We start from the raw sequence: 26077 nt of genomic DNA, 5'->3' as shown, positions 1-26077 counted from the left end.
AGACAGACTTAGCCTGTCCTTGCGCCCTACAGCCGAGTTGCTGAATCAGCTCAGTTAGCAGCACAATAATGCGTGTGCATGTGATGTTTGACAAACGTTAACCTTCTCTACAACTGCAAGGTACTGTCAAAGTGGCCAAAGCTGTAGTTGCTGCAGATAAGCCCCAGTGAGTCACACGGACCCCCCTGCTGGGGTTACAGATCCTTCCACGGCACGTAGGTGTGACTGGACCTCCGGGGTAAAGTTCATCTTACTTTAGATGTAAACCACTTGGAATATGAGTAACCTTTACTGTCATGATCGCCGTAGATTTACAAAAGTACCGTGCAGTATTTCTGTCACAGTTAAAAATCCACAGTCAATGGCGTTGGTTTGTCACAGCGGGAGATAACTGTGATTTGTAATAGAGTTTGAATACGTTTCTCTATACCAGTTCAGAGTCGACTGTTGATTGTATGCTGGTGTTTTTGCAATGCCGATTTATACATGACGTGATCGACTGATCCTAAATGTGGAGATCAGCAAAGGAGCTGAGTAAAACTGACGATGTCGTTATTCTTTTGTCTTCATTGAACACTTAGGATTACAGACAATGTTTCATGTCGTCGGTTTCATTACATCAGGTTGCTAAAATGAATAAAGCAGGCTTTAAATTGTAAAGTTACTCACCAATTAAAAGATTTTTTGTGGAATTATAAAGCCGACCGTGAAAACCAAAGGAAAAGAACTGGTTTCCAAAGTGTGTCTCAAAGACAATGAACCGTCGGCTCACGTCGCGTAATTTGCGGCATGTAAGTCACACTTACATCTGTAAAATGTGTGTATGATTAGACATTTTTCTTCCAGATACCTCTTTTTACCACATTTGGTGTTGACGTGTGTGAGCGTGAGAGAAGAAAAGAGGTTTTCTTTGAGTTTTTCAGAAGCTGATTTTGATGGAGGTGTTCTCCCACTGCTTAATGTTTCATTCAGTACTGATATGCATAATTAAGGGATTCATGTACCGTTTTTTTGTGGATACCTTGTCACTTTGAGCACAGAATAATTAAAGTTTGCACTCTACGGTGTCAGGTTCTGGGATTTGGGATTTGTCACGTTTCCTTGATATTGCTGCAGGATATTTTTCAAATCTGCGTGCTATGTATGAACACAGACATACACACAAACATACAAATACATACACACATGCACAATTCTATATTAGCAGTATCTCATTACATGGCTGTGGTATGTTGTGCTAATGTCAAGCAGCCATGTGACAGCGTGTCAGTCACTGGTTTGGTTTTTATACGTGTGAAACAAATTAAATGTGGGTTCTATAATGGCTATGAATCAATGAGATTTCTTAATTTGTGCGACCCATTTTAGAAACCCATATTTCTTTAACAGTACTGATGTTAAAATAATGTGTTTAAAAATGCATTGGTCACAATAAATGACCACGGCAACCGTCTCCACTTTTAATTACGTCCGGTCTCATAGGAGTCTGTTTAAATGTTGTAAGCCACATCAGTAAATGTGCTAATCATTCTTGTCCAATCATGCCTGCTTGGAAAAGGTTTTTATCTCTGCTGTAGATGTCAGTTTGAATGACTGTCAATTGATCTCAGAAGCCTCTATGTACAAAAAAAAAAAAGACATCCTCCTTTGCTCTGTCCCGGGCTCCTCCACCTCCCTCTCCTACTTAACCTCATACGGTAATTTCCATCATCCTTCGGATCTTTTTCCTCATGCTACCTCCTTTGCGGCACACGTTCTGGAATAAAACATTACATACTCTCCTTTGATTCAACCATCATTTCACATCAAATCTCTGCAAATCTTTTCTTCTCTCACATCCCTAAATCCTTCCTTTGCAGCCCACCCTTTCTCAAAATCCTTAATTACCCTTTCCTGCTACTGAGACTTTCCCGACCTTTTTCCTAAACCCCTATCGTTTGTGAAAATCCATTTTGCTTTCACGTTGTCATGAGCTTAGACTCTGCAGCTATCACAAAGCACGCCATTGCGTTTTTCTTAAGATAACTAAAACAAAAATGTACTCATACAAAGTAATATTGTATAAACAACCCGTGTCACCTTTAACCCCCACAGTCACAAACCGTGAGTTCATTTCTTCACAACATGTGATTGGCTTTTAGTCGGTTTTCATCTCATATGGAAACTGATTACATAAAGTTGTCAGATGAAGACTTTAATGAAAGAATATCCAGCTTGTAGCTAGAAAAGCAAGATGACGAGGGTGTGTAATCCTTGCCTTTTCTTCCTCCTTCCTTTATTTCCCCCTCAAACCTGTCAACTCCCTCCACAGGCCGCCAACCGGGGACGGCCGACCAGCTGGACAGGTCACCGTTGTGGAATCACTTAGGTTCACAGCTGCTGTGTGCTCCTTGTCTGTGTCAAGCTCAAGTCCAAGATGACTGCCATGCCCGTGCATAATTGCATAGATGCATAAATATATGGAGAAACGTTAACCGTCCTCCAGACCTGCTGTCGCATCAGCCCCCATTTGCTGCCGTTTCAAGGAACGCCCTTGGGTTATTCCATCTGGACAATGTATCCGCATGCAGCGACAACTCATCCTCCCCGTTTGCCCATTGAAGTTTGAACTTTAAGAGGCCCCGTCGTGGGATCACTTTGGAACCGAATGACATCTTGGGAAATAAGCGTCTTTGCCTTTATTGGAGCTACACGAGGACATTGATGCCATTTGTCTGTTTAATATGAAGCTGGCAATTGGCTTTAAGAATGAAAATGGATCAGCTTCCATTGTGCCGTCCAAAAGGTAACGAAATCCACCTACCAGTACCTCTAAAGCTCATTACTGAATTATAAGCAAAGCATGAGAACATAATATGGAAGTGTTTGGCGTTAATACAACACTGCAAAACCATAGACAATTAGTTACACTTTTAGTCTGGAAAAGATCCTGTTTATTTCAAATAGTCCAAAAGCTTAAAAAGCTTATAACCATGTCGCCCTGGACAGGAAATTGCCTTCGTACACACACACACACACACACACACACACACACACACACACACACACACACACACACACACACACACACACACACACACACACACACACACACACACACACACACACACACACACACACGTACTGTCCTAACCACTATGGAGCCAATGTTACAGTTGAATTGGGGCTGCAAACTCAGTTTGTCCCTCATTAGGAGAAGTGTGTAGTTGTGGTGCTGTGGCGTCTGCGTCTACAGGAACCTGATCTGGTGCCATCAGACCTGCAGGCGGAGAGCGAGAGACGGGGGGCAGAGAAGAAGAGTTATAAAGAGTGAAAGGAGCGGGAGGCAGAGAAAAACGCATTACCCGAACACAAAGGGTTGAACGGTCCTTACTGGACACATTGGCTTTTCAACAATAAGACCTGCGTTTATATTTGATCAGAAAAAGTCTCCCTGCACACGGGGCCCCCCTCCTCAGAACACGAGCTGCACACGGAACTACGTCATACATTGAGGTTGTCTCAGTTGGCCTGGTAGAGATTCACAATGTGATGTATCTCTCTAAAATTAGAACAAGCCTGAGAGCTTTAAATTCCTCAGTAGCAACAGAGCTGGTTAGTAATCTTGCATTACTCACATTTTCCACTTGATGGCACCAGTTCTGAACACATAAGTGTTATGAAGCTGTTATGGTCAATTCAGCTGAACGCGTTTGTTTGTCTGGAACATATAATGAGCCCCAAGGATTCTTTTTTTGAATCCTTGTTTTGGTTTTCTTAACATGAAGCACAGTTCTGCATAAGAGATGAGACATCAGCAAATATTGTTTCTGTTTTTTTAATTAATAATGGAATCAAATCAAATCATTCCCACAAAATGCATTTACAAAAACATTCTAATGAGTATTCAAGTGATTTGGGGTTTCAATTGTACACACACCCTGTACCCTTATTTCACTATAATGTGGACCTTTAGTTTGTCACAATCGAAAACCAGTGTGGTGGAAATTTGTGGATTTAGCCCATGTGAGAAATCAAAAGTATCCCAAACTTGCTTTGTGATTAAGTATTTATTACTAACTAGTATATAGAAAAAAGATAAAGAATACAGAAATCATCAGCACAAGTCGTAAGCACAGACAGAAGTCAAATGACTACAATTCAGCTGAAAAGGGACAGATGTTCCTTCCCCCAAAAGGAGCAGGAAGATCTGACCAAGTTAAAGAGAAGAACAGGAGGTTTTATACACTTAGGGGGGGGTTGTGCTGCCTCAGGACAGGAGAGCCCACCCCTTAAGAGGAGTGTTGGAAAAATACCAGATGATGTAGGGGTGACCCCGTGACCCCGTGACCCTCCCTTTATGGACCCAGACAATCAACATCTAAAAGGTCAGTCAGGGCACGTATGATTTCATCTGTGTCTTATCTCACCCTGGACTGCCTTAAGTCACCGGCTCACATCAAAGGTCACATTCCTGAGAGCCTCATCCTATGCAGGCTCAACAATTTTCCCCCAACAACCAGCAGACTCATCAACAGCCGGGACACAATGTGTTCACTGATGTGGAGGCTGTGAGAGCAATCTCTCTGCACTCATGAAACCTGTAACTGGGAGATGTCACTACGGATTTTAGGCCATGTGAAAAGACGTGGCACTGCAGCGTCCACTTCAATGCCTCACATAAGTGCACACGGGAGTGTTAGCAGTGAAGACGCTTTATGTTTTAGGAGTAGAGGCACACCGACGGGAGGAAAAGGTCCGAAGTGCAGTGGAAAGAGAAAAGAAAAAGCATTTGCTGGTTAATAATGTTTGTATCATTTATTACATTAAGCACAATCCGAAGCCATCTAATAGAACAATAATGCTATTAATCATATTCTGATGAGTGCACACAAGTGTAGGACGCATAAACTGAATACACGTTCTTACAGGCATATTGTGGATATTTTTAAATCTAATCTATAAGCTAATCAGATCTCTGACAAGAAGAAGGTACCGCAGGATGGACAGAATCCTCTGGGACGTTTTAGACGAGGTTCAAGCCAGCTGGCAGTCCTTATAAAAGGCAATTTTTCACGTCCCACAAATGTCTCCAAAGAGAATCAGAATCCACAACGGCACTCTTTTGTCCTGTGAGATCAACAAGGAGCACTGGCTACCAAAACGATCCAATTGTGAGAGCTGCCAGGTCTGCTAGTGGTAATTATAACACTTTATTGGGTGAGAGGAGACAGCAGGAGCCCACCGGGGAAACAGCACGCAACCGTTTTAATCCTTTTTTACGTTGGATCGTATTCTGATGGCCAATGATAATCCTTCCGTTTTGGTATCAGTTGTCAAGATACAGACCATTACAAAGATCTTGTTCGTTGGAATGCAGCTCTTCTTCAAAATTAGGTCACAGAATCAAAGTAGGCCAAATACACCATAACACAGAGAATAATAATTTTAAAAAAAGGATACAGCAGCACATCTGTTGATAGATAGCACATCTGTTGATAAATGGAGCATGTTTGCTTATTTTTCTTCCACATCTGGCAGGGACAGAGTCATTTTTTAAGGTGCACATACGCACATTCGCTCATAAGCTTTGTGTGTCGTCATGGACAGAAAAAATGTGCATTTCGAACTGAATCTGGCTCATATCTGTTAGTTCATTTCATATAATTAACTGTCAAACAATTACACAGACAGTTTTTAATAATGGGAAACAACCACTTCAACACTGAGGATACTCGGACACACTTATCGCTGCATTCTTTATATTAACAAACAACAAATTGGGATGTGATGATCAAAAAGCATTGGCACCAAGGCCAACACTGGCTGGCTTGGTGTATGAACACTAATACCTAACCTAAGTTATTTTTGATGTTAGTACTGAAGTCCCTCTGACTACACATCAATGCTTGTTTTAAATTATTTGAATCTGTTACATTAAGCTGTATGCAGGAATCCTATTTAATAAGGTAAAGAATGTGTGCACAAGTCTATACTTGTGAGGATAATTGTGTAATCCATTGCCTCTTACCCTAACATAATAATTGATCTTTTCCTAAATTCTAATCTCAACCCTAAAACAGTTTGACGTTTGGGAAAGGAATTCCTTCCAAAACAAAAGCGCAACTTGTTTTTACCCTTCGTGTTTTGTTTATATAATATAACATTTTTAAGAATAAATTGGAGGTGTTAGGCAGATTTTGTGGCCTCTCTCTCTGACACCCTCCCACGGGCCTGCATGGTCAGGTGTGCACTGGAGCGTTGTGGAGTCTGCCCATCGGCGAGACGAGGGTGGGACACACAACAGCATCCTGACAGACTTGGTTTCACCTGGTTAGTAGCGAAACCTGCGGCAACGATGCCCAGCATGAGGTCAAGGTGAGATGTTCATCAGTTGCTCACGTGTCCTACCTACAAAGTTCATTGTTTGAATGCCCTAACATGCATTGTTAGCCTTTGAAATGTGATTATCTGAGTAAATGTGGTTGTCGCGCTGAAATGGTTCAAGCCTTTGGATACAAAATCTGAGTTATACCTCAAGGAGACAGAAGCGACAAAGTGCAGAAACAAACTATGAGGAGCACCAGGTGTCACACATGGGGACATTCACACATTACTTTTACAAAGAAGTAGACAGTCAGTTGAACATAAATAAAAAACAACTTTAAAAAAAAATGCATTCGTTGAATGTCAGATGTGATTAAGGAGCAAAGAACTAAAAAACAACATGAAAAGCAAAAGGAAGAAACAGAGAAGCTTTAGCTTGCAGTGGGAGGGTCTGCAGGAACGAGCAACACAAACAAGGTATGTTAAACTACTTGTGAACATCTGTCCTCTTTGATAGTCAACACTCTGAATTATTCTAATGAAATACAGATCATTTATCCAAAAGACATTATTTTTAATTAGTCTCAAAAACACTTGAATGAGTGATCATCTCACAGAAGTACAGAGACAAAGACACAGAGAGACAGACGGAGACACATAGAAAACATTCTGACAACTGATCTTTCTGGAGATATCTTCTTTCACCTCTGAGGAACAGTCTTCCACGCACCCAGAGGTACAACACCCTTTTAAACTCATAACAGAAACCTTTTACTGTGCAACTAAACGGTTCCGTGCACAAGCCAGATAATTAACCCTTCACCAATGCCTTGCATTTTACCGTGATACTCTGTTGGATACTGTCACAATACCACAAGGACTATTAACAAACCATTGGGACGGAAACCACCACAACTGCTATGATGTCGCTTTTCCTTTGTTGTGCCTGCTTTGAAATAAGAACGCAGTGCATTTACACAATGCTACGTAATTCTGCACCGATGGCTCAACATTAGATGTTTCCTTTCTAGTATCCGATAGTTGAGAATGCGTGTGTTCTTTGGGTAGAACATTTCACCTGTCAGGTCACTTTTATTGCCACTTGTCCAATCGCTTGTGCGGGACAACTACCGCAACGACCAACTGGCACATCCTGCATACATGCAAGAATAATTCAAATAAACATTCAAATTAGGGCTGTCAACATTAATGCATTAATCTATGCGATTAATGTGGCCTAGATTAATGCAACAAAATATTTTAACGTAGTTGAGGGTCGTTTGTTTACGCTTGGTCTACTTCCGGTTCTGGAATTACGGTTTCAAAACTTGCGGGTCACCTACAAGACCCCCTCATGTGTTTGGACAATTACTTTTCAGGGAGGAGATTTGTCTAAAGGGACAATTGAAGATTTTAAAAAAGACATTGTGCGTGAAATCGTTCAAACTGTTTTGCAGCTGCTCAGGGTGGACCCAATTAGAAGGTGGGTGTATAGCTCGGATGTTTGTTGGCATTTGAGTAAAGAGGCGGAGCGCTGCGGGCAGCTGAGCCCTACACTGTATGGTCGACTTTACTGATGAGCTGGAACAAGTAGCCCTGAGCAACCAAGTGACGGCGGAACGAACAAAAGATATGAAGCCACAAAGAAAAAAAACAAGGAGACAACAACAACAACAACAACAGAGGGCTGAGTCAAGAGAACGAGGGGAAGGGGACACAAACAGAATTAGATAGAGGAGACACAAAGAAACAGACCTGAGGGGAGGGACACACATGAATAAACACAGCCAGTATTGCAAAGATTAACATCTTTACACTGTTATGCAAACTATCTGTCTGCATTCATGCTGCCATACACACATTCTACGGTGTGCTTTTTATTATTGCAAAATTTCACATTGCCTCGTCAAATTGATCTACTTCTTTTTGCCGTTTGTCACACCTTCACGAGGCCGAGCTTAGCCCCCCTTTGCATATTTCAGATTTCACACAGTGTAAAAATTCATACCGTTCTTTTATTTATACGAATCTTGCTTTCACTTGTTCTTTGTAGCCATGTGCTACTGGGTGCTGCTATGTGGCATTTTCTCCCAACACACATCATGAAAGATTGATCTCATCACAGCAAGACAGAGCGGCGGGAAAAAAAGGAGAAGTATACAGGCCACTGAGCTGCAGTATCTCTCACTTTGTTTTGTGCCGCTGTCAAGTGTTGTCGTTTTAATTGGAGCCAAACTCAGCACCACACAGCAGTCAACCACAGATACTCACACAGAGGCACACAGCGACAGACAGGCAGGACAGCAGAGAAGTACAAAGAGAAATCACGAGAATCAATGTAACATACGGTGATTAGTTCAATTTAATCATAACCATTCAACGGACCTATAGTATGTCCACTTTGATTAGAGAACTGACAAGATGGTGTCTGATTTACATTGTGTGTTACCTCCACTCCATATTACTGTCAATCTCAATTGATAAAGAACATGTTATTTATTTAGTGGTTTCAAACATTGGAGTGATACGGAGTCCAAATACTCTGCATGATTACATTCCTTAATCTTTAATCCTCCAGAGAGGAAATGGCATTAATTTCTCCTCTAAAACAATGTTGATTATGTGCTAATTTGCCTTGGCATTGTTGTTTCTAATTCAGCAACGACAAAGGTCGTTTGAGTTAAACTGAGTGGGATCAAAATGCCCATTGTGGCACAGAAGTGGGGGCAGCCCAATTAACCGCGAGCTTGAGTGGAATACATTCATTCAGCTGCTTACAAATGTATTGCCAAGTGTGGCTGATTAAAAAGGTGGGGCATGCATGAGGAATCAGAAGAATGGAGCTTTTCAAATCTAAATGTTGATCTAATCTGACATATATTTAAATAAAAGAGACCATTTTGAATGAAAAATAGTTCACTATGGGGCATGCCGAAAATAATTTTTAACTAGTGTTTTGTAATCTCACTGCAAATACAGTATTCCCTGTTGTATTTCCAATTTCTTAATTTAATGTTACTGTACCACTTGATCTAAGTAGCCAAAGCTACTGTGCCAACTTAGTGAAGTGAGCAACAGAGAAAGGAACAGCACCTTCTTCCACGTGAAGAGAGCTTTCACATACCAGTAAATTAATCCTCATGCATGAAACATATTAGCTCTATGCATACTTATTTTGAGTAAAAATAGATTCGTAAGGCCTCAGAAAACTTCCAACACAAGCTCTACACAGCAGTCCGCCTAAAAAGTTTTTACTATTTGTTTGGTTCCGTACTGTTCAGCTCTTTACATGAAGAGAGCTGCTTGACTGAACTGCAATGGGAGAAAGGTTAGTTATTGTAGCAACATAAAAGCTTTACATGAAGATTAACACAGTATTCAGTATAAAAATGTGACTTTATGTAATCATAAGAGACTGTCGTCGTGCTGAAATGGATTAGTATAAAGTGTCAAAGAGATTATTGATGGAAAATGAGTGGATTCAATTATAACCACTGTTTGATTGCTTGATGATTTGTACTGTATATAGATTCTACGACTGTGTGGAGGAGGAAGTAGGATTCTGGATACAATACACTTGTTTTTCTTTATTAAATTACTTAATTTTCTTTTCTCCTTGAGGCAAATGTTGAACTGAAAATTCACTGGAATCTTAACAAAGTAATGTTAGTTCAGCCAAATATTCACTTGTTCATCAATTGCTATGAGCTCTGAATGTAATCAGCTCTTTGGGTATTTTACAATGACAAAAACACAAGGCAATGGAGGCACATGCACTCCCTCACTCAGGCAGTCTGGAGGGGCAGCAACATTGCCAACTTTGACAATCTGGCAGGACACCAAAAGAAATCGGCGGATTATATAACTGATTAGTTAGTGGGCACAGGTAAGCAGGTGGGTATGGTCATGTGACTATGATTGTAGAGAAAGAGTTTACTAAGCGCGGGAAGGAAATGCATAAGGGAAGCACGGGCCGGATTGGAATTGTCAAATTTGTAAGGAAGGTTCCTAACTGAGTGAAATGACCCGGATGTGGTGTAAGTGGCCGCCATGATAAGAGCTGTTGATCAAATGATCCAAATGTTAAGGAAAGGAGATACAACGCTTCCGTACTTAGCGCTTTAGCATAGGAGCCACCGGACCATCTTTTACGAAAGAAAAAGGAGATAATTCAGTCGCAGCGGCAATATTTAAATAGTGACGTGTCATTCGGCTGTTTTACGAGAACTAATGACATGACCGAGAAACGCAGATCATGTACGTAACTGTTACTCATTTATATCGCAGCCTTCTTAATAAAGTAATGCTTGGAACCTGGATGTTCATGTCATCTGCATGACTCAGCACTGTATAACAACACTTAGAAGGCATCTAAGACGCTTTTTTGTTGTAGTTGTAGTTGTAGTGTTGCCGCTGCACACTGACGTCACCAATAATGCGTCTCACGTCGCATCAGAACGACGCAGTTTCATGAACTTGGAGTTAGAAATAAATCCTCATGAATTCTCTTAACCATCTTTCCTTGACCCCGGGACGTTTTCCACAGAGGTCAACGAATAGTGGTTACAATTAGATGCTAGATATATTTTTTCCAAATCCAGCCTTTGAGCCAATGATGGAACACAAACATCATGGCCACTCGGATTCGCAACTTGGAAGTTTGTGTATCTCTCTCTCTGCAATTAGGATGATTACTTCCTGAAGCAGCACGCTGACCTCAAAGCCGGTCAGCGGGCAACCGCAGCTAGCGGCACAGAAAGGCTTTGAAGGAAGATGCTGCTGCAGGAGCAAACTCAGCAGATCTGTACTGGAGGAACATTTGGGCGGCAACGTTCCCGGAAAACACTCACTGATTCATTGTGATGGATTTCTGGTCAGAAGGATTACTGTCTGATTCGCCTGCTACCTGATGAATGACTGATTTGCTCGATAGAACGATGAGGTACTGCACTTCCAAGTAGTTCATTTAAAAGTGCAAACACAAACACACTCTACGACATTTCATTTTCCTATACACCAGAACCCCTACTCTGTATCTGTGACAAGGCCTCCATCAACACACACACACACACACACTCACTCACAAGATCAAGCCAGAGTAATTATAGATGTGTCCAATCACCATGAATTTCCTTAAGTTTAATTAATTTTGTGCAGTGGATCTTGGCTTTATCTATCCATCAGGTTTTATGTGCTGTGCGCCGCCCACCTCTCCATCTCGCATCGCTTCCCCTTCAAAGCGGATGTATTGATTGAGCCTCGTCGTTGCTTTCTGAAGTGGCCTTGAGTGCTCTTCTCTGTTTTTCTTGTCTTTATATCCCAGTTGTTATGGTGCTGAGAGAAAGTGCCATTTGACTCGCCGCAGTAATAAAAACGGCGTTCCCTTGACATCAACTGTCAAATGTAGCAGTTTTTTCATCAAAGCGCTGCGATGATGTTGAAGATTCAAGGATCAAACAGTGCTGCATCTTCAAGTCATCAAAAATGAGGAAAGGAAAAGGTGGAAATGATCAATAAACAGAAGTGATATTTAATCACGTTTTATTGACTGTGACACCCGAGGCACGGTGTCCTGCTGTTCAGGGAAGGGGGGTAGAATTACTGGTAGAAACTGGCAGATTTCCGTCAGATTAGAGGGGCAGCGATGGAGGGTGAGATACGGATAGATGGAGAAGGAGACTTCTCCTCCTCAGGAGGGATGCAGTTTAATTGAGTTTATGAAGCACTGGACTAATCAGATTGATGGAGCATATCCATCTAATAGCATCTTCTTTCTCGCTCTGCATCTTTCACCTGAGCTTTTTACTCACACGCACACACACACACACACACACACACACACACACACACGCACACACACACACACACACACACACACACACACACACACACACACACACACACACACACACACACACACACACACACACACACACAAACCATCACACAGTATGGCCAGATGCTTCCCACAAACATCTCCCAATCTCAATTGATTATCTTATCTTCAACCTTTCCTTTCTTCATTTACATCTTTCTTTTTCCGTCTCTGCTTTTGCCTGTATTGTCATTAGGTCTCTCTACACATTCCTTTATTTAATTTCATTATAAGAGTACAGAGAAATTCAAGAAATTCACACTATGAAAAACTATCGATCCTATCAGAGGTGAACTATTGTTTCGAACACAGGACTACATTTCTTCCTTGCACTTCAGATATATTTGCGTTTACATAATATGTTTGTATTTAATTATGTTACTCACATCAGGCAGAATTAGCTTGAGCGACAATAATTCCAATCGCAGCCGCTCTTTTCGTAGGCAGCAGAGTTTTATGAGTATGTAGCTCAGAGGAGCCCCGGAGTTCCTCAGATTGTAAATGTATGGGAAGCATGGAGTTGGAGACACTCTGATGTCAATCCTTCACTTCATGTGCAAAGTTCTAACTGAAGATCATTACATTTTAAGATATATGGTCTCTACATGATAGGAATATTAATATGTAAACATATTTTGGATGCAGAGCAACGTGAAAGAGGTGAAATTATGATGCTAATGAATACACATGAATAAAAGGGCAGAGCGTAAGTATGAGTTTGTGAGTGTGCACCAGTGTGTACTCGTCTTTCCATATACACATGAATTGAATAGTCTCTTTTAGTCCCTGATGACACCTTTGATTATAATCATACACATCTTAATGCCTCAATGGTTTTCATTTAACTCCAATCTAACCACTTCAGTTCCATCGACTGACTTCCTGCTTCTGCAATTTATTAACTAATTAAGGCTGCTTAGGCACGATTGGACAGAAGATAACAATAATAAATTAGTAAAGACAACAGGAAATGTGTTTTTCAACCTTTCATGAGCCGTGGTAGATTAAGTCTTAATTTGTTGCTGAGATGTTTTTTCTTATAAAAGGTTTGTTTGCTCTCCGTTTGTGTACGCAGGCAAACAAAATAGGCTTTGTTGTCATTTTTTTTGTAGGGAGATGGTGTTTAAGCAAGCTTGGGACCGTGATACTGTTGAATAGCTTCTGCCAACACACCAAGAAAAACAGAATTGGATTTACTTGTCGGGGAAAGTAAACCCAAACAAAAAATAACTTTTGCTGCAGTGTCGAGCTCACCGATTTTAATTTATTATGTTCGCCACCAATTCTGCATTTTTTTTGTCTGAGTAGGAACTCTGTCCTGCGTCAGTTTAGGGTCTGCAATTTTCCTTTTCAAATATTTCTCCATCGCCGTTCGTCTTGCCACTGAAACGTCTCCTGTGCATCATGTAATTCCCCCGTCTCAAATGAACAAGGTCAGTATTATGCGACCTACTGCAACACACTGGCATATACTGAATTGAATTACTTAGCCAGCCACTATATTGACGCTCAACAATGGCAAATTATTTGCAGCAACTAAATGTATTTTTTTGGACCGATTAAGTTATATTTGGACATTTTCTCACGGCACAGTGGTCTAAAATCACTGCATTGGGGCAATCGGAATGTTCAACCAAAGTAATGGACAGATTTGACCAGATGGTGACGCTACATGAAAAGTCAAAAGTGCACCAACTCATCCTGAGGAGGCTCCAACGTCCGTAGCAAATTTCTGTGCAAATCCAATCAGCTGTTAGTGGGACGACTTATCCTCTGGGGACCATGAAAGCCAATGCCAAATTTCACAGGAACCCATCCGAGTCTAGACCAAATTCAGTCAGGACATTGCCACCCCTAAAGCATTTAGCACGGCTAACACCAACGAAAAGTAAGGCTTGTAGTGGTGTGTATTGGCTTAGTCGACTGGCCTCCCGTTGGAAATGGAAACCAGTAAAACCCGCATGCTTTTAGTCCTCCTTGTCACTTAGCCCATTAAACCATCGGGCTAAGCACTTCCTCGGCGCTCCGTGGCCCAGTTTGCAGCAGCGAACTCTCCAGTCAACTGCTGCATTAGTTGGATTAACCTCCAGGCTGGCTCTGGTTGTCTGTCTTTCTCCTGCAGCAGACGTGAAGCTGTCCTTTGTCGCTTTCTGCCTCTGCCCATCTAGTGCTCTTTTTCTCTGCACAGCTTATGTTAAATTCTGTTACACGCTCTCTGCTGGTGGAAATGTCATCTCCCTTTTCTCTCGGATTTCCTTTGTTCCTCCTTTCTTCTCCTGGTATTTTCTATCTCAGAGTAATTGTTACGATCATTCTCCCTTTGACAATATTTCTTTAGAGAGGGGATTCCTCCTCCCATTTTTTGGCTTTTTTTGGGGTATTTTTTTGTTTGTTCCTCGTCCATTTGAATCTCTGCCGTGTCATTATCTACTGCCAGTGAGTCTTTGTGTGGCAGTTCCTGTCTTATCTGGTTCTGCCAGGTGTCGGTTGAAATCCATTCATGGCAATGAGGCACAGAGGTGGGCTGGGAAAAGGCCATTGATGCTTCCAAACTGCAATGGGAAGGACGTTTTTCAGCTGCACACTGCATGGCCCTAATGCGGTGTTCTCAAATTGGGGGGGAGTAGTGGAGTAGTGGTGTTACAGGCTGGGCACATGAGGAGATTCTGAATTCAAGAACTTTATTGAGAACGTCCCAAAGTACAGAAGTACAAGGTACAGACTCCTCACAAAACAAAATACAGATCCAAGCAAGTTAGAGTCTTTATCAAGTCTGTAACCCTGTTTTGAAAATATTTGTAGTGCAAAGCAGGCTTATTGCAGCCACTAATACTGATAAAACGTGTTTAATCAGTATCAGATGGCTCATACGTATTTATTTCTTGTTATGCACAGGCAGCACATTATTGTTGTTTTGAAAAGATATGCATTATAAAACTACTTTCTACTCCTCTATGCACCAACCTACTTTTTTTTTTTTTCTTGGGGAGGGGTTGGGGGGGAATTATTACTATTAACATCATATTGTTTTTTCTCTACTTACCTAATTCTATTTACCTTACTTACATTTTATGTTATTTAACCTAATTTGTTGTCATTTTCTGTAATGATTAATGTATTAATAATGCCCTGCAGGTTATATTTGTAGTAAAATATATTTAAAAACACTTTTTTTGTCAAATATTATTCTTTATATTCAATGTTCTAACAAGATGGTTGGACAATTTAATTCTTTTTTATGATGTAGTAACCTGGTTGACTAGAAAGTGATTGCACTTTTTTTTATTCCATTATTTGAAAAAGCCTGGAGGAGTCACAAAATGTTATTTCAGTAAGAAATGTGTTGGGCCGTGAAAATTTTTCTTCCTCCAAAATATATTTGTGAGAGAAAGGTAAGCCAAGGTCCCGAGTCTGCCCTCCAAACACCTGCTGATTAAATTGAAGGAGTTCAACCCCGGGGCTATTGACTAAAAATGCTCGGGTTGTCTTAATGCCAGCTGAACTTTAAAGTGGACCAGCTCCTGTCCTTAAATTTGAGCTTGTTCCTGTTTTAAAAGTATCCTTGTTAACAATTACTTAGCTTTTCCGATGGTTTGATTTAATTTTGCCACTAGAATGCAGAGTTTCTGCATTAGTATTAGCAAGACGGCTTAGTAATGGTAACGCAATATTACAGTATCCTCTGACCTGAATAACAACATTTATACACTGGTACTGAGCTCCAGGATGCTCGCCATGAGCGGGAGAGAGAGAGAGAGAGGGGGAGAAAGGGAGAGAGGGGGAGAGCGTTTATTTTGTTGCTCTCTGTGATGGATTTGGTCCAAACCCTTGAGACACACAAATGAACTGTGACATTTATGACAGCTGGAGATGATGCCCACTGCCCTGCCTGCTCTCACACTCCCAAGCACACACACACACACACACACACACACACACACACACACACACACACACACACACACACACACACACACACACACACACACAAACCCCAGTGTGTTGCAACCTCGGACAGCTGTTTCCAGTCTAATGAAGCAAATTCTCTCTATTATATTTAATAGATGTGCCATGTTTTCTATTATAATTTATATTATTGTATTGACCGTTTCCAGCAATAATAAAAAAAACAATTGTTTCAATGAAACAAGGCACTTGCATGACTACTGGCGTGAGGGAAGGGTTTTGGAGGCTAAAGTCAAGGTCAAATACACAACCTGCTTGACCTCTTAGCTCGGTTTGTTTATTGAAACAACACTTTTTCCTTCGTAGTTCTGCTGCAATGTGTGTTCATGTATGAACATCTGTCACCTCTCTGTCTCTTACACATTACTTACTGTGTGCACATTATATATGCTTGTTTTTCTTTTTTGTCTCTCAGCCATGTGCATAAAGGAGAGCATAAGCTATTCAAATGCTTGTGCGTACAATATAAAAACAACACAATAACATTTGTCTGACTCGGCCTAAGTTGTTACCATTGTGCAACCTTTATTAAAACCACTTTTATTAAAACCCCCTGACATTTTAATGTAATCAATAACCTACTCCTTCCACTCTCACCCACTAGGGAAAACTTGATTTATGGATGGTTCCAAGTTCCAATTTTGCATTCCAAACAGCTCTCTTTATTCTCTTTGTCTTGCTGCCACTCTGAGCAGTCAGAGTAGCAATACGATTTCTAATTCACAGCATGTCTTCGTTGCAGGACAAATGGGCAATCATATTAGTAATGTCAGAACCAATTAACTATCCCATCCTAAAGATGTTAAACGTAAGCTGCAGGTGGAAGATGAATGGAGTCAGATTGCTGTGCAGACATTTAGAACTGAATTAGTCTATTGATCCAACCGTGAGGACGTCGCAGCAGTAGGCAAGAAATAATGACTTACAGTCGGTCAATTAGACACGACGCCGCCTGATAAAATGTGTATCTCTCACCAACAGTATTAAAAAAACGATTAAACTCTGTTATGCTTTCAAAGGCTATTGGTCGTTTTAACAGGCTTTCGGATGACATCACACACTCCAAAACACACGCAGCCAGAAAAACCCAAAGGGAAAGACATCTAGTCAAAACCTGATTATGTCAGAACAAATTAAGAGGACACACGACTCTTTGGGAAGATCCAGACTTTCAGCTCAGTGCTACAAGGACATAGGAGGAGAAAAAAAAAGCAGAGAACTAAAGAGAGTAATATTTCCCCTGTCCATCTGAATAAAAGTGATGTTAGAAGATGAGGTATTCCCTTCTCTCAGTTCCTCTTATTCCGATCTTTTAGTATTTCTTAAATGTGGTGCCTTTCAGTACTTTCTGTTCCACTCTTCAACACTTCACAGTAAACCTGGAAGCATGCTGTGTGGGGCGTCGGGCTTCGACACTCTCTAACTGGGTCAAAGTTAAGCTTAAAGCAGATGTTTTGGGCTGCATTTTGTGGGAGGTGGCATATCCCAATTCAGCACTACCACGGATATTCTTGTCACAACCAATAATCGATTAAACGAAATGATTATTGGGGAAGCCTTTATTCATGGATGAACCTGTGCTTGTTTGTAACATCAGTCATAGCTTTTGTGTAGAAGTGTCAACATTTACCCTGCTGGCGAACCCACTCCTGTGAGATATGGATTTTTCCGTATTTCCCTGGATGTTTTTTGACAAGCTCCATGAAGCCTGAACTTGGTGAATTTCAGATCAAGCTTTTACCTGAAATGTCAACAAGGTATTTGTTCGCGCTACTGTTGGCATAATATTTAAAAGTGTTACGTTTTGTTGAAAAGAGTCTCAACAGCGGCAGCTGACTGGAATAAAGGGTCTTTGCGGTCACAATAAATTTGCCGGCACACAGCTGCATACTTAGCTCGCTGTAATAATTTATTTGAACACATGTGAGTTCATTTGTTTTCAACAAAAGTCAACATGCGAACAGGATTCAGAGGACTTTGTGGCCGCAGGTGCTCTCTGGCTGCACTTCACCGCGGAACCCAGCTCAAAGTAGCGGCCACAGCTTCCCGTGGACGTTGCACGGCAGCTCGCCACGGGCCGCACTTCCCTTCTGCTCTGGTGAGTTTCTTCGGCACATAGTGTCTAGTGCTGGATCTCAATGTTGTGTACACACTTGGTTAAGCTTGCCATTGTGAGTGCATAAGTGCGTTCACACTGCCGTGTAAAGGCAAGATGCGGTCCACAACGAGTACCTGCAGGGTGTAGTTTTAAGAAAGAGATAAGTGTGGACTCCTCTCACCCTACTGGCGGCCATCTTGGCTTTCAATTTCCATCAGAAATAAGAAGCAGAATCTGTGAACAATCATATCGACCCAAAATGTCAGATTTGACTTTTTAATGATTTACTTAAGAGTCACAAAGAGTTCTTTATGTTATGTTTCTTAAACTATTGCTCCTCCTAGAACAGAAAAACACACTATTAACAAATGAATGCTATATTTCTCGAAATATTTATTCAAACAGGACACATGGGCCAACATTGCATGTTTGCCTATAGACAGTTTAGCTAGTTTGTCAGTCAAAACTTTATTTATTAGCATTTTGTATGCATGGAAATTCTGTTCATATCCCGCCATCCCTAAAAAAAAAAAAGAACTCTTGAGTTTGTCTTGAGTTACAGAGAGTGATTGCCCTGTCTGTTTTTATATCTATAAAAAGCCCTTATATAAGCTGAGTAGTCAACAAATTTCACAGCAGACAAGTGGTACAGCATACATATATACACAAGTAGTACATAGCAATCCAAGGCAGCCTATTGCTGCCAATTACAAATTATCATGAAACATTGCATGACTTTTTTTTTTTTGTCGTTTTTTTGCAGAAGCAAAAGCTGTACAAGAAATCACTGACGCTTCCTTTCACCTTTCAGCTAATGTGTTGGCAAAGCACTTGAATACAATGCAATATCTTTTAACATTAATACATGAGTGCATGTATACCATACGATGTAACTCAAAAGATCACAAGCTTCAAGCATTACACCCTCTGCTGGTAAAGGAAGGTGAGCAGGAGCAGGGTTGAAGGGTGCGCGGCCGTCTAACACCTGGAAGCACTTTTGACCTTCCGTTGGTAAAATTAACTTATTTTTTTTTGTTTTTGACAGGAGTTTAATCCTTGAAAAAACACATTACAAAAAAAAGAAACTGACAGAGTACAAAGAAACGATTGAACCATACACCATAATCTATATATTGCTAGGGATCATGGAGCCCAAGTATGTCTACCAGGTTGCATTCGGATAACCCTTGGTAGAATACTTGCATTGCGTTTCTTTTATAGAGAGAAAGTTTTACAAACAACAGTCAGTTAGCTCTGCGATGAGCCAGTGACGCCATAGTCTGTCGTTAATCGGGAGAAATTGAGTATGTTCACTCTAAACTGATGGTCCAAACAGTCTCGTCTCATCGTCACCGTTGTGGACGTTAAAGCATCACTTAGGTGTACTCAGTTTCCCCTGATTCAAGGCTTTTGGTCCTGTTGCGTACCACACGAGTTGTGGACATTGTACAGAAGATATATAATTACTGTGGCTCTTGTGTCTCGTTTTGTGTGCGTGTATGTGCGTGTATGTTTTGCACGTGTTCCAGTATTTACATTGTCTACAACAGAGGCAAAACTGCGGCTCGTCAAAAAGCTATTTCAGTCGAATTTATTCAGCTTTACCAACTGCTTTTCCTGGCAGTCCTTTGTCCGTTCAGCATCGAGAAAAAAACAAACAACCACATGGTTCCTGGATGCCTGGCAACCGGGAGGTGAACATTAAAAAGTGTTATTCCGCACATCAGCGACATTGTTCCTTGGGATTGTGGCATGTCCGATGCGCATCTCCCAAAGAGCAAGAAGATATTGAAGAATCTGCCATTCATAGTGCGTGTTGTTTAGGAGAATCGTTGTGAGCAATGTCAGCCAACAAAACTGTGAGGAAAGCTGAAAAAGAAGTTGTCAGAAGTTTGCTGGTAGCCTGTCCTCAGGCTCTGTTTGTCCTCAAGGACTCACTGTACACTCCTGTCGTTGGAAATCCTGGAGCAAGTTGTTGCCATCGTGTTGAACCTCCACGGCTGTTTGTTAAGTCGGAGCATCTTCCGAGACCCAAACGGCAACTATGGCTGTGATGTTGAAATTGTGCAAGTCAGTATACGTAAAAGACCGACATCCCATTTCAGCTACGGTCACAGCATGCTTTTGTAAGCTGGCTGCTTGAATGCATCAGAGAGATGAATCTCAGAAATAACTCTATTTTTGGGAGGATCCGAACAAATCAGAATCAGCCGTGTCCAGTGTTTTGCTCAGGTCTCCACTCACTCGGGTCGAACACCCAAACCCTCATAAGCAACCCAACCATTAAACTTCGAGGAGGAGGAGGTCTCCAGACATACAGACCGGGAGAGATAAGGACAGGGGGGAGGACGGTTGGACGCTTATTGCTTTACCGACCGTAACCGACTCATATTGCTTGTTTACTCATTCCTCGTTTGATCTCCACATCTAATGCATTTTGAATGATCATGGACAGACACCTTATATTTATGGTAATATGACAATATAATTTGGTCGGGCTGTTGGAGGCCAGAATACTTTTCTCATGGAGCGACCCACTGTAAGTGTGGCGCCCGATAAAAGTAAGAGTGAAATGGAAGCCAAGCAGGAGGGACCTGCTGCAACATGGTTGATTACGTACAGTGCTGGCGAGAGTATAAGCGCAGACGCGTTTGATGCGTATTCACAACATGCGTATTCATGCTTTTGTATTTGTGATCCAAACTCTGCGCTGATCCCTTATTACAAAAGCATGGCAGTCGCTTTGATTTACAGGTTTTTCACATCTTGGAGCGGTAAAGTGGAGAAGCCGTCGCAGTATTACAAGCGATCGCTGTATTGCTAATTTATTCTTCCCTGGTTAAAGCTCTATTCCGTCGCTCGCTTTATTTTCTTGTTAGATTGAGACGCAAAATGAGGAATTTTCCTGACAGACAATTCTGCTTGAAAGAAAATGGAATAAAAAAAAAACAACTTAGTGAGGTCATTTGTGTCGTAGTTCGTGGATGCCGGCGTGTGAGCGTTTTATTTGGCCGGCGAGAGCTTGAGTCTCACCTGTGCACGTGAGCACGAGGTTGCATAAGGGAGTAAATGTGAGGACCCAGTGAGAATACCGTGCTTTACAGCAGCTCGGAGCACTGGATGGCAAACGGCAGACAGGCGCTTGCTTATCCATCGCTCAACTTTCCATGGACGTGGCTGCACAGAGGGAGGCTGTGGGGGAGTAGAAAACAGTCTGTCAGGAGGCTGGCAGGAAATGGAAAGAGAGAGAGAGAGAGCGACGGAAGAGAGAGCAAAAGGGAGTCGGAGCTGGAGAAGTTGCTAAATAATGTGTGACTTCTGGTGAGTGCTGCCGTTTGATTGGGTTCCACCACCTGTCTGATGTGCTGTGGCATGCGGCGGGCATATGCAGTGCGGCGTAGCTGGTGTCCTCACGATAACAAATGAAGGTGTTTTCAATCAGTGAGTCCGGCTGCCTGTTGGGCTGTTCTGAATGGTGGAGGAGGAGAGGAGGAAATGTGGTGCGGCGGTACGAGATATTAAAGGCTGAAAAGCCGCTGCAGCCAGAAATGACCAGTATGCAACGAGTTGCTTGAAACACGTGATGTAATGTCATGTATTACTGACTGGAAAGCTAATTCCGTTGCTAATTACTCAACAGCAAGTAAACAGTTACATTACTCAGTGAGTCACTGTGCAGTTGAAATATAACAAAATTGTATGACGGAAATGTAACTATTTCTTTATTTAACCTGGCAGAAATAGAAGGATAGATGTTCAACAAAGAGCCCGCATAGAGTTTGGATTTATTTGCTAGCTTAGCGTTAGCTCCAGTGACATCATACAGCTCTCCAGAAGTACACACAATGAAGCTTTGGGGTTCATACGGCCTTTAACCTTATAACAAAAATGCTGAACGTTAGCGAGGCAGCAATGAAGACACAATATATGTAAATAGCATAAAAGCAAGAAACTAGATGCTTTTACTGTGTTTGACTGGATTAAAAGCAGGAACTTAATGACCTGTTGTTCACTGAATTTCAAAGGGTGGCAGTGGAAAGACTGAAGTGAAATGCGGGACACTTAAACGTGCTTTCTGCCACTCAGAATATGTCAGCGTTGCAGTAGGAAACGCATGCATCAAACAGCTGCGTTTAGGAACAGCCACACGGCGACAAATAACGCATCATTGCTTTTTTTCCTCCTACATCCATAAACACTTCATGATGTTAACCATGACGTGTTTGATTATCAACTCATGCTCCTCTGTCCGCTAAATCGTGCGAAAAGTAAAAATGGGTGTACGTGATCTATATTCAGAGACCGTAGTTTCACTTTTTGGTACAACTCGCAGCACTGGCTGACATTTCTCAAAAAACAACAACTAGAGTGTAGAAGGCGAAAAGGAGAGAAGGCAATGACTTTACACAGACCTCTCTCTAGGTTCCTTTCCAGGTTAATATCCACAGCCACACAAGAAATGTTGACTGAAGTGAATCAGCTCAAAGAAATACTAACAGAGCGCTAAATCATTCGCTCAGCTCTGAAGGACCAGTGTGTGGAGACACAAGTGTGTTTGACTGTCATTGGGAGTAGTCTGTAGTTTTTATGTGTGTGTGTGTGTACGTGGTTCAGATCCTTCTCCTCTCATTTGCCCCTCAAAATGAGATGAATAACCGACCCCCCGCCCCTCCCCCGCTGGTGTGAATGGCCAGGCTGATATCTCACTCCCTGGAGGTGCCGGAGGGCATTGGGAGACGACAACACAATCGCATTGTCTCTGCTCCCCCCCCGACAGCCTCTCTGACAGTTTCCGGGAAACAGCAGGCGATCTTAGGGGGAGTGGGGGGGACGCCTCCCCCCTCTGTTGGCCAAAATGCATCGCTCTTGTTGACCTGACATCCCACCGCTCCATCTCTTAGTAGCGGAGCGGGTGCAGGGGGCACGGAGGGGTGGTCAAGTTGAATATGTTTGTCTCGTTTGCCCTCGACTCTTGATCCTTCATCTCACTGAGGTTGTGTGCAAGTTAGAATCCGCGGCTTCGACGTTATGGCTCTGAAGTGTATCTGTGGCCTCCATCGGGCGCAGCAGCACCCCATTCCAGCTGTGCCGAAGGCCGATTTCGCCCACCGTAGACTCGATCCCATTTAATGAATCGACCAGACCAGCCTCAGTGGGTTTGAAACGATAAATCCAGGGCGCTGTCCTTGGTGCTGGAGCAGCAGACGGGTGGAGTGCGTCTGGACTGGTTTGTGGGCTAAATAGTGGGTGTACGTGGCATCTGAACGTTTGTGCTGCCGAGCCGTTCCGAGTGTCATTGAGGTGCACGGGGTTTGCAGAAGAAGGGGTGAGCCGTGCCAACACACTGAGAGGCCACTCAATTATTTAGGGGAGCGGCCAGGTTCAAAGAGTCACAGCCCGCCGATCCACCACCTTTCAAGGCTAATCATCTACCACTCACATTATTATTATAATTATTATTATTGTCAACAACGATGAGGAAAATGTAAAAAACAAAACAAATCATGATCCGATTATACACGATATTTGCTTTCTCTCCTCTCGCCGTTACGGCTGTGGATATAAAATATATCTGAGCACTTCTTTCAAAGCTGCTTTCAACTCCACTTGGTTTCCTCTTCTGTCCATTCGCCCGTTCGTCCCCATGTTCAGACGGTGACCTCCGTCTTGCTGTTGGTGGGAAGTCCCTTGTGCTTGGGGTGCACGTGCGGCGAGCGGCTGTAGCCCAGCGGCTGCGAGAAGAGCTCGGGCAGCGTCTCGATGCTGAACTGCCTTTTGTTGGAGTAGGCCAGGCGCCGGCTGTTCTGCTGGTGCAGCGGCTGGTGGTGCTGCTGCTGCTGCTGCTGCTGCTGGATGGGGTGGTGCTGCTGCTGCCCCTGGAGGACCATATGAGTGGCCACCGGGTGCTGGATGTGGCTCTTACTGGGGTCCCACGCTTTAAAGGCCGAGCTAGAGGTCAGAGGGTGGGTGTTTGTCTTGGAGATCTTGGGCTTGGGGATCTGGGAGGCGTTGATTGTGATGGCCAGCGGCGCGTGGATGTCGGGCGGCGGGAGGAAGGGCTTGTCCTTGGGGTGGAAGTTGATTGGCTGGAAGGTGGGAGGGGACTGGCGGTGGGTGTAATCCACCATCGGGTAGCTCTTGTAGTAGTCCCTTGCGGTCGTGTCTGGGAGACAGCAGGAGAGGAAAATGGAAGGCAGAGACATGGTTAAATTTATAACGATGACAACTTATGTAATAGAAGAAACTGGTGGTGAACGTCACCTTCACCTCTCGTCAATGTCTTGTGTATTTGTCATCGGAATTTGTGTATTTTAATCCCATTCTGACCCTCAACATATTTGGACAGCTCATTTGGTTAAAGTCACACAGATAGATATTGCACATCTAGACACACACACACAGTGTCAGGTGAGCACATAACAAATAATCCAGGGCAAACACAATAAATCCAGCAGGGTGTACAGTGTGTGTGAGTGAGAGATATTATGTATTTGAGCTCTGAACCCTCTACGCACAGAAAGGACAGGGGGGAGGAGGGGAGGGAGGGGGTCAAAAACCCCGAGAGCGCCAGGGAGAAAGGAATAGTGGGAGCGAGACTGAGAATCAAGAAAATAGTCCACAAGACAGGAAAAAGGGAGGACGAGGGAGTGAGCGTCGGACAAAAGCGTAGATTTGTTGGGGGTAAAAATAGAGCGGGTTCGGCGTGTCGAGTCGGATTAGTGTGATCTCCCTGAGAGGAACTCGACTCTGCTGTTCATCCCCCCCCTCCAACCACACACTGCCCTAAAGACACTAACAACCTTGTTGCTCAGTTCTGCTTTATTGGTCCGTTTTTTCCTTTAGAGGAATTAACATTAACATTAGTTTCATTTCTTTTTTGGAGGGGAGGGATTTTCGTACATGCGAACACTTGAATAATACTGGTATCTCGCAATATCTTGCAATTTCTCAACATCTGTCTTCCTCATGAGATAACAGGACGCAGCTGCTATCAGCTTGTACTACACGTTTATGACAAAGTGCATCTGTCGTTTTTTTTTAAATCTGTGTGCCTGTGTGTCTGATCTTATCATTATTACACTCCATACAAGAACATAATAATACCAGTGTGTCAGTTGTCTGTTCTGACGATTTACGACCTGTTGAGTTCAATTTTTTGTTATGAATGTCAATGATTGTTGATTATTATGCCTGGATATTAATGCATGCATGAGAGAGAGAGAGAGAGAGAAAGAGAGCATGAGCATATTTGAGGTGCTGTATATTTGCACCACTGAATTGCTTGAGCTCTGAGTCTTCTGCTTGCAGTTCCAGACAAACAGAGCTTTGCACGCAGAGTCTTTGGACAATATTAATTTAAACAAAAGCCATCCATTGGCTTACTGAAGCGGATTGCAAATTTATGTTTTCAGGCATCTACTGTATTTTGTTAGAAAACAAGGGTTTAGCAGCTCCTAAATCATTACTAATAATTTACATTAGCAAGAGGAAACTGAGATCATTGATCCATATATTTGTAGTTACAGAAAACACCTTGAGGATTAATCTTACATTCCCTCGAGTAAAGAAACGGTCCAGTGATCTGTCTGGTAATGGTTTATCAAACACTTAAAATGTGGGTCCATTGTGTAACTCCAGGGCAACACAACGGCTGCTGTTGAGTCACCAGTAATCATTTAGGAAAAATTAGTGCTATTACAACTATTTGTTGTTTATCTCAAAGGATGAATGATATTTTCTCATGACATCACTTTAGGTACTATTTTTGGTGAGTATTCTCATATCAGATACAGATTCAGAGCGAAAGAAGGTTGGATGATCGTATGGAATGG

General features: G+C 42.4%; 1 protein-coding gene across 3 annotated transcripts in view; it reads right to left on the bottom strand.

Moving 5' to 3' along the window:
- Window positions 1–18621: 18621 nt before the first annotated feature.
- The window catches only part of LOC120827762 (protein shisa-8), a 69694-nt gene continuing 62238 nt past the window's right edge, over window positions 18622–26077 (bottom strand). For all 3 annotated transcript variants that reach the window (XM_040190869.2, XM_078083534.1, XM_040190871.2), the window contains one exon: window positions 18622–24408. In XM_040190869.2, the coding sequence (XP_040046803.2) occupies window positions 23894–24408 (515 nt within the window). In that variant the 3' untranslated portion in view covers window positions 18622–23893. The remainder of the gene's footprint in view (window positions 24409–26077) is intronic.

Source organism: Gasterosteus aculeatus, chromosome 11, assembly GCF_964276395.1.
Source record: "Gasterosteus aculeatus chromosome 11, fGasAcu3.hap1.1, whole genome shotgun sequence".
Lineage (NCBI taxonomy): Eukaryota > Metazoa > Chordata > Actinopteri > Perciformes > Gasterosteidae > Gasterosteus > Gasterosteus aculeatus.
This window is presented reverse-complemented; position numbering and strand designations above follow the sequence as displayed.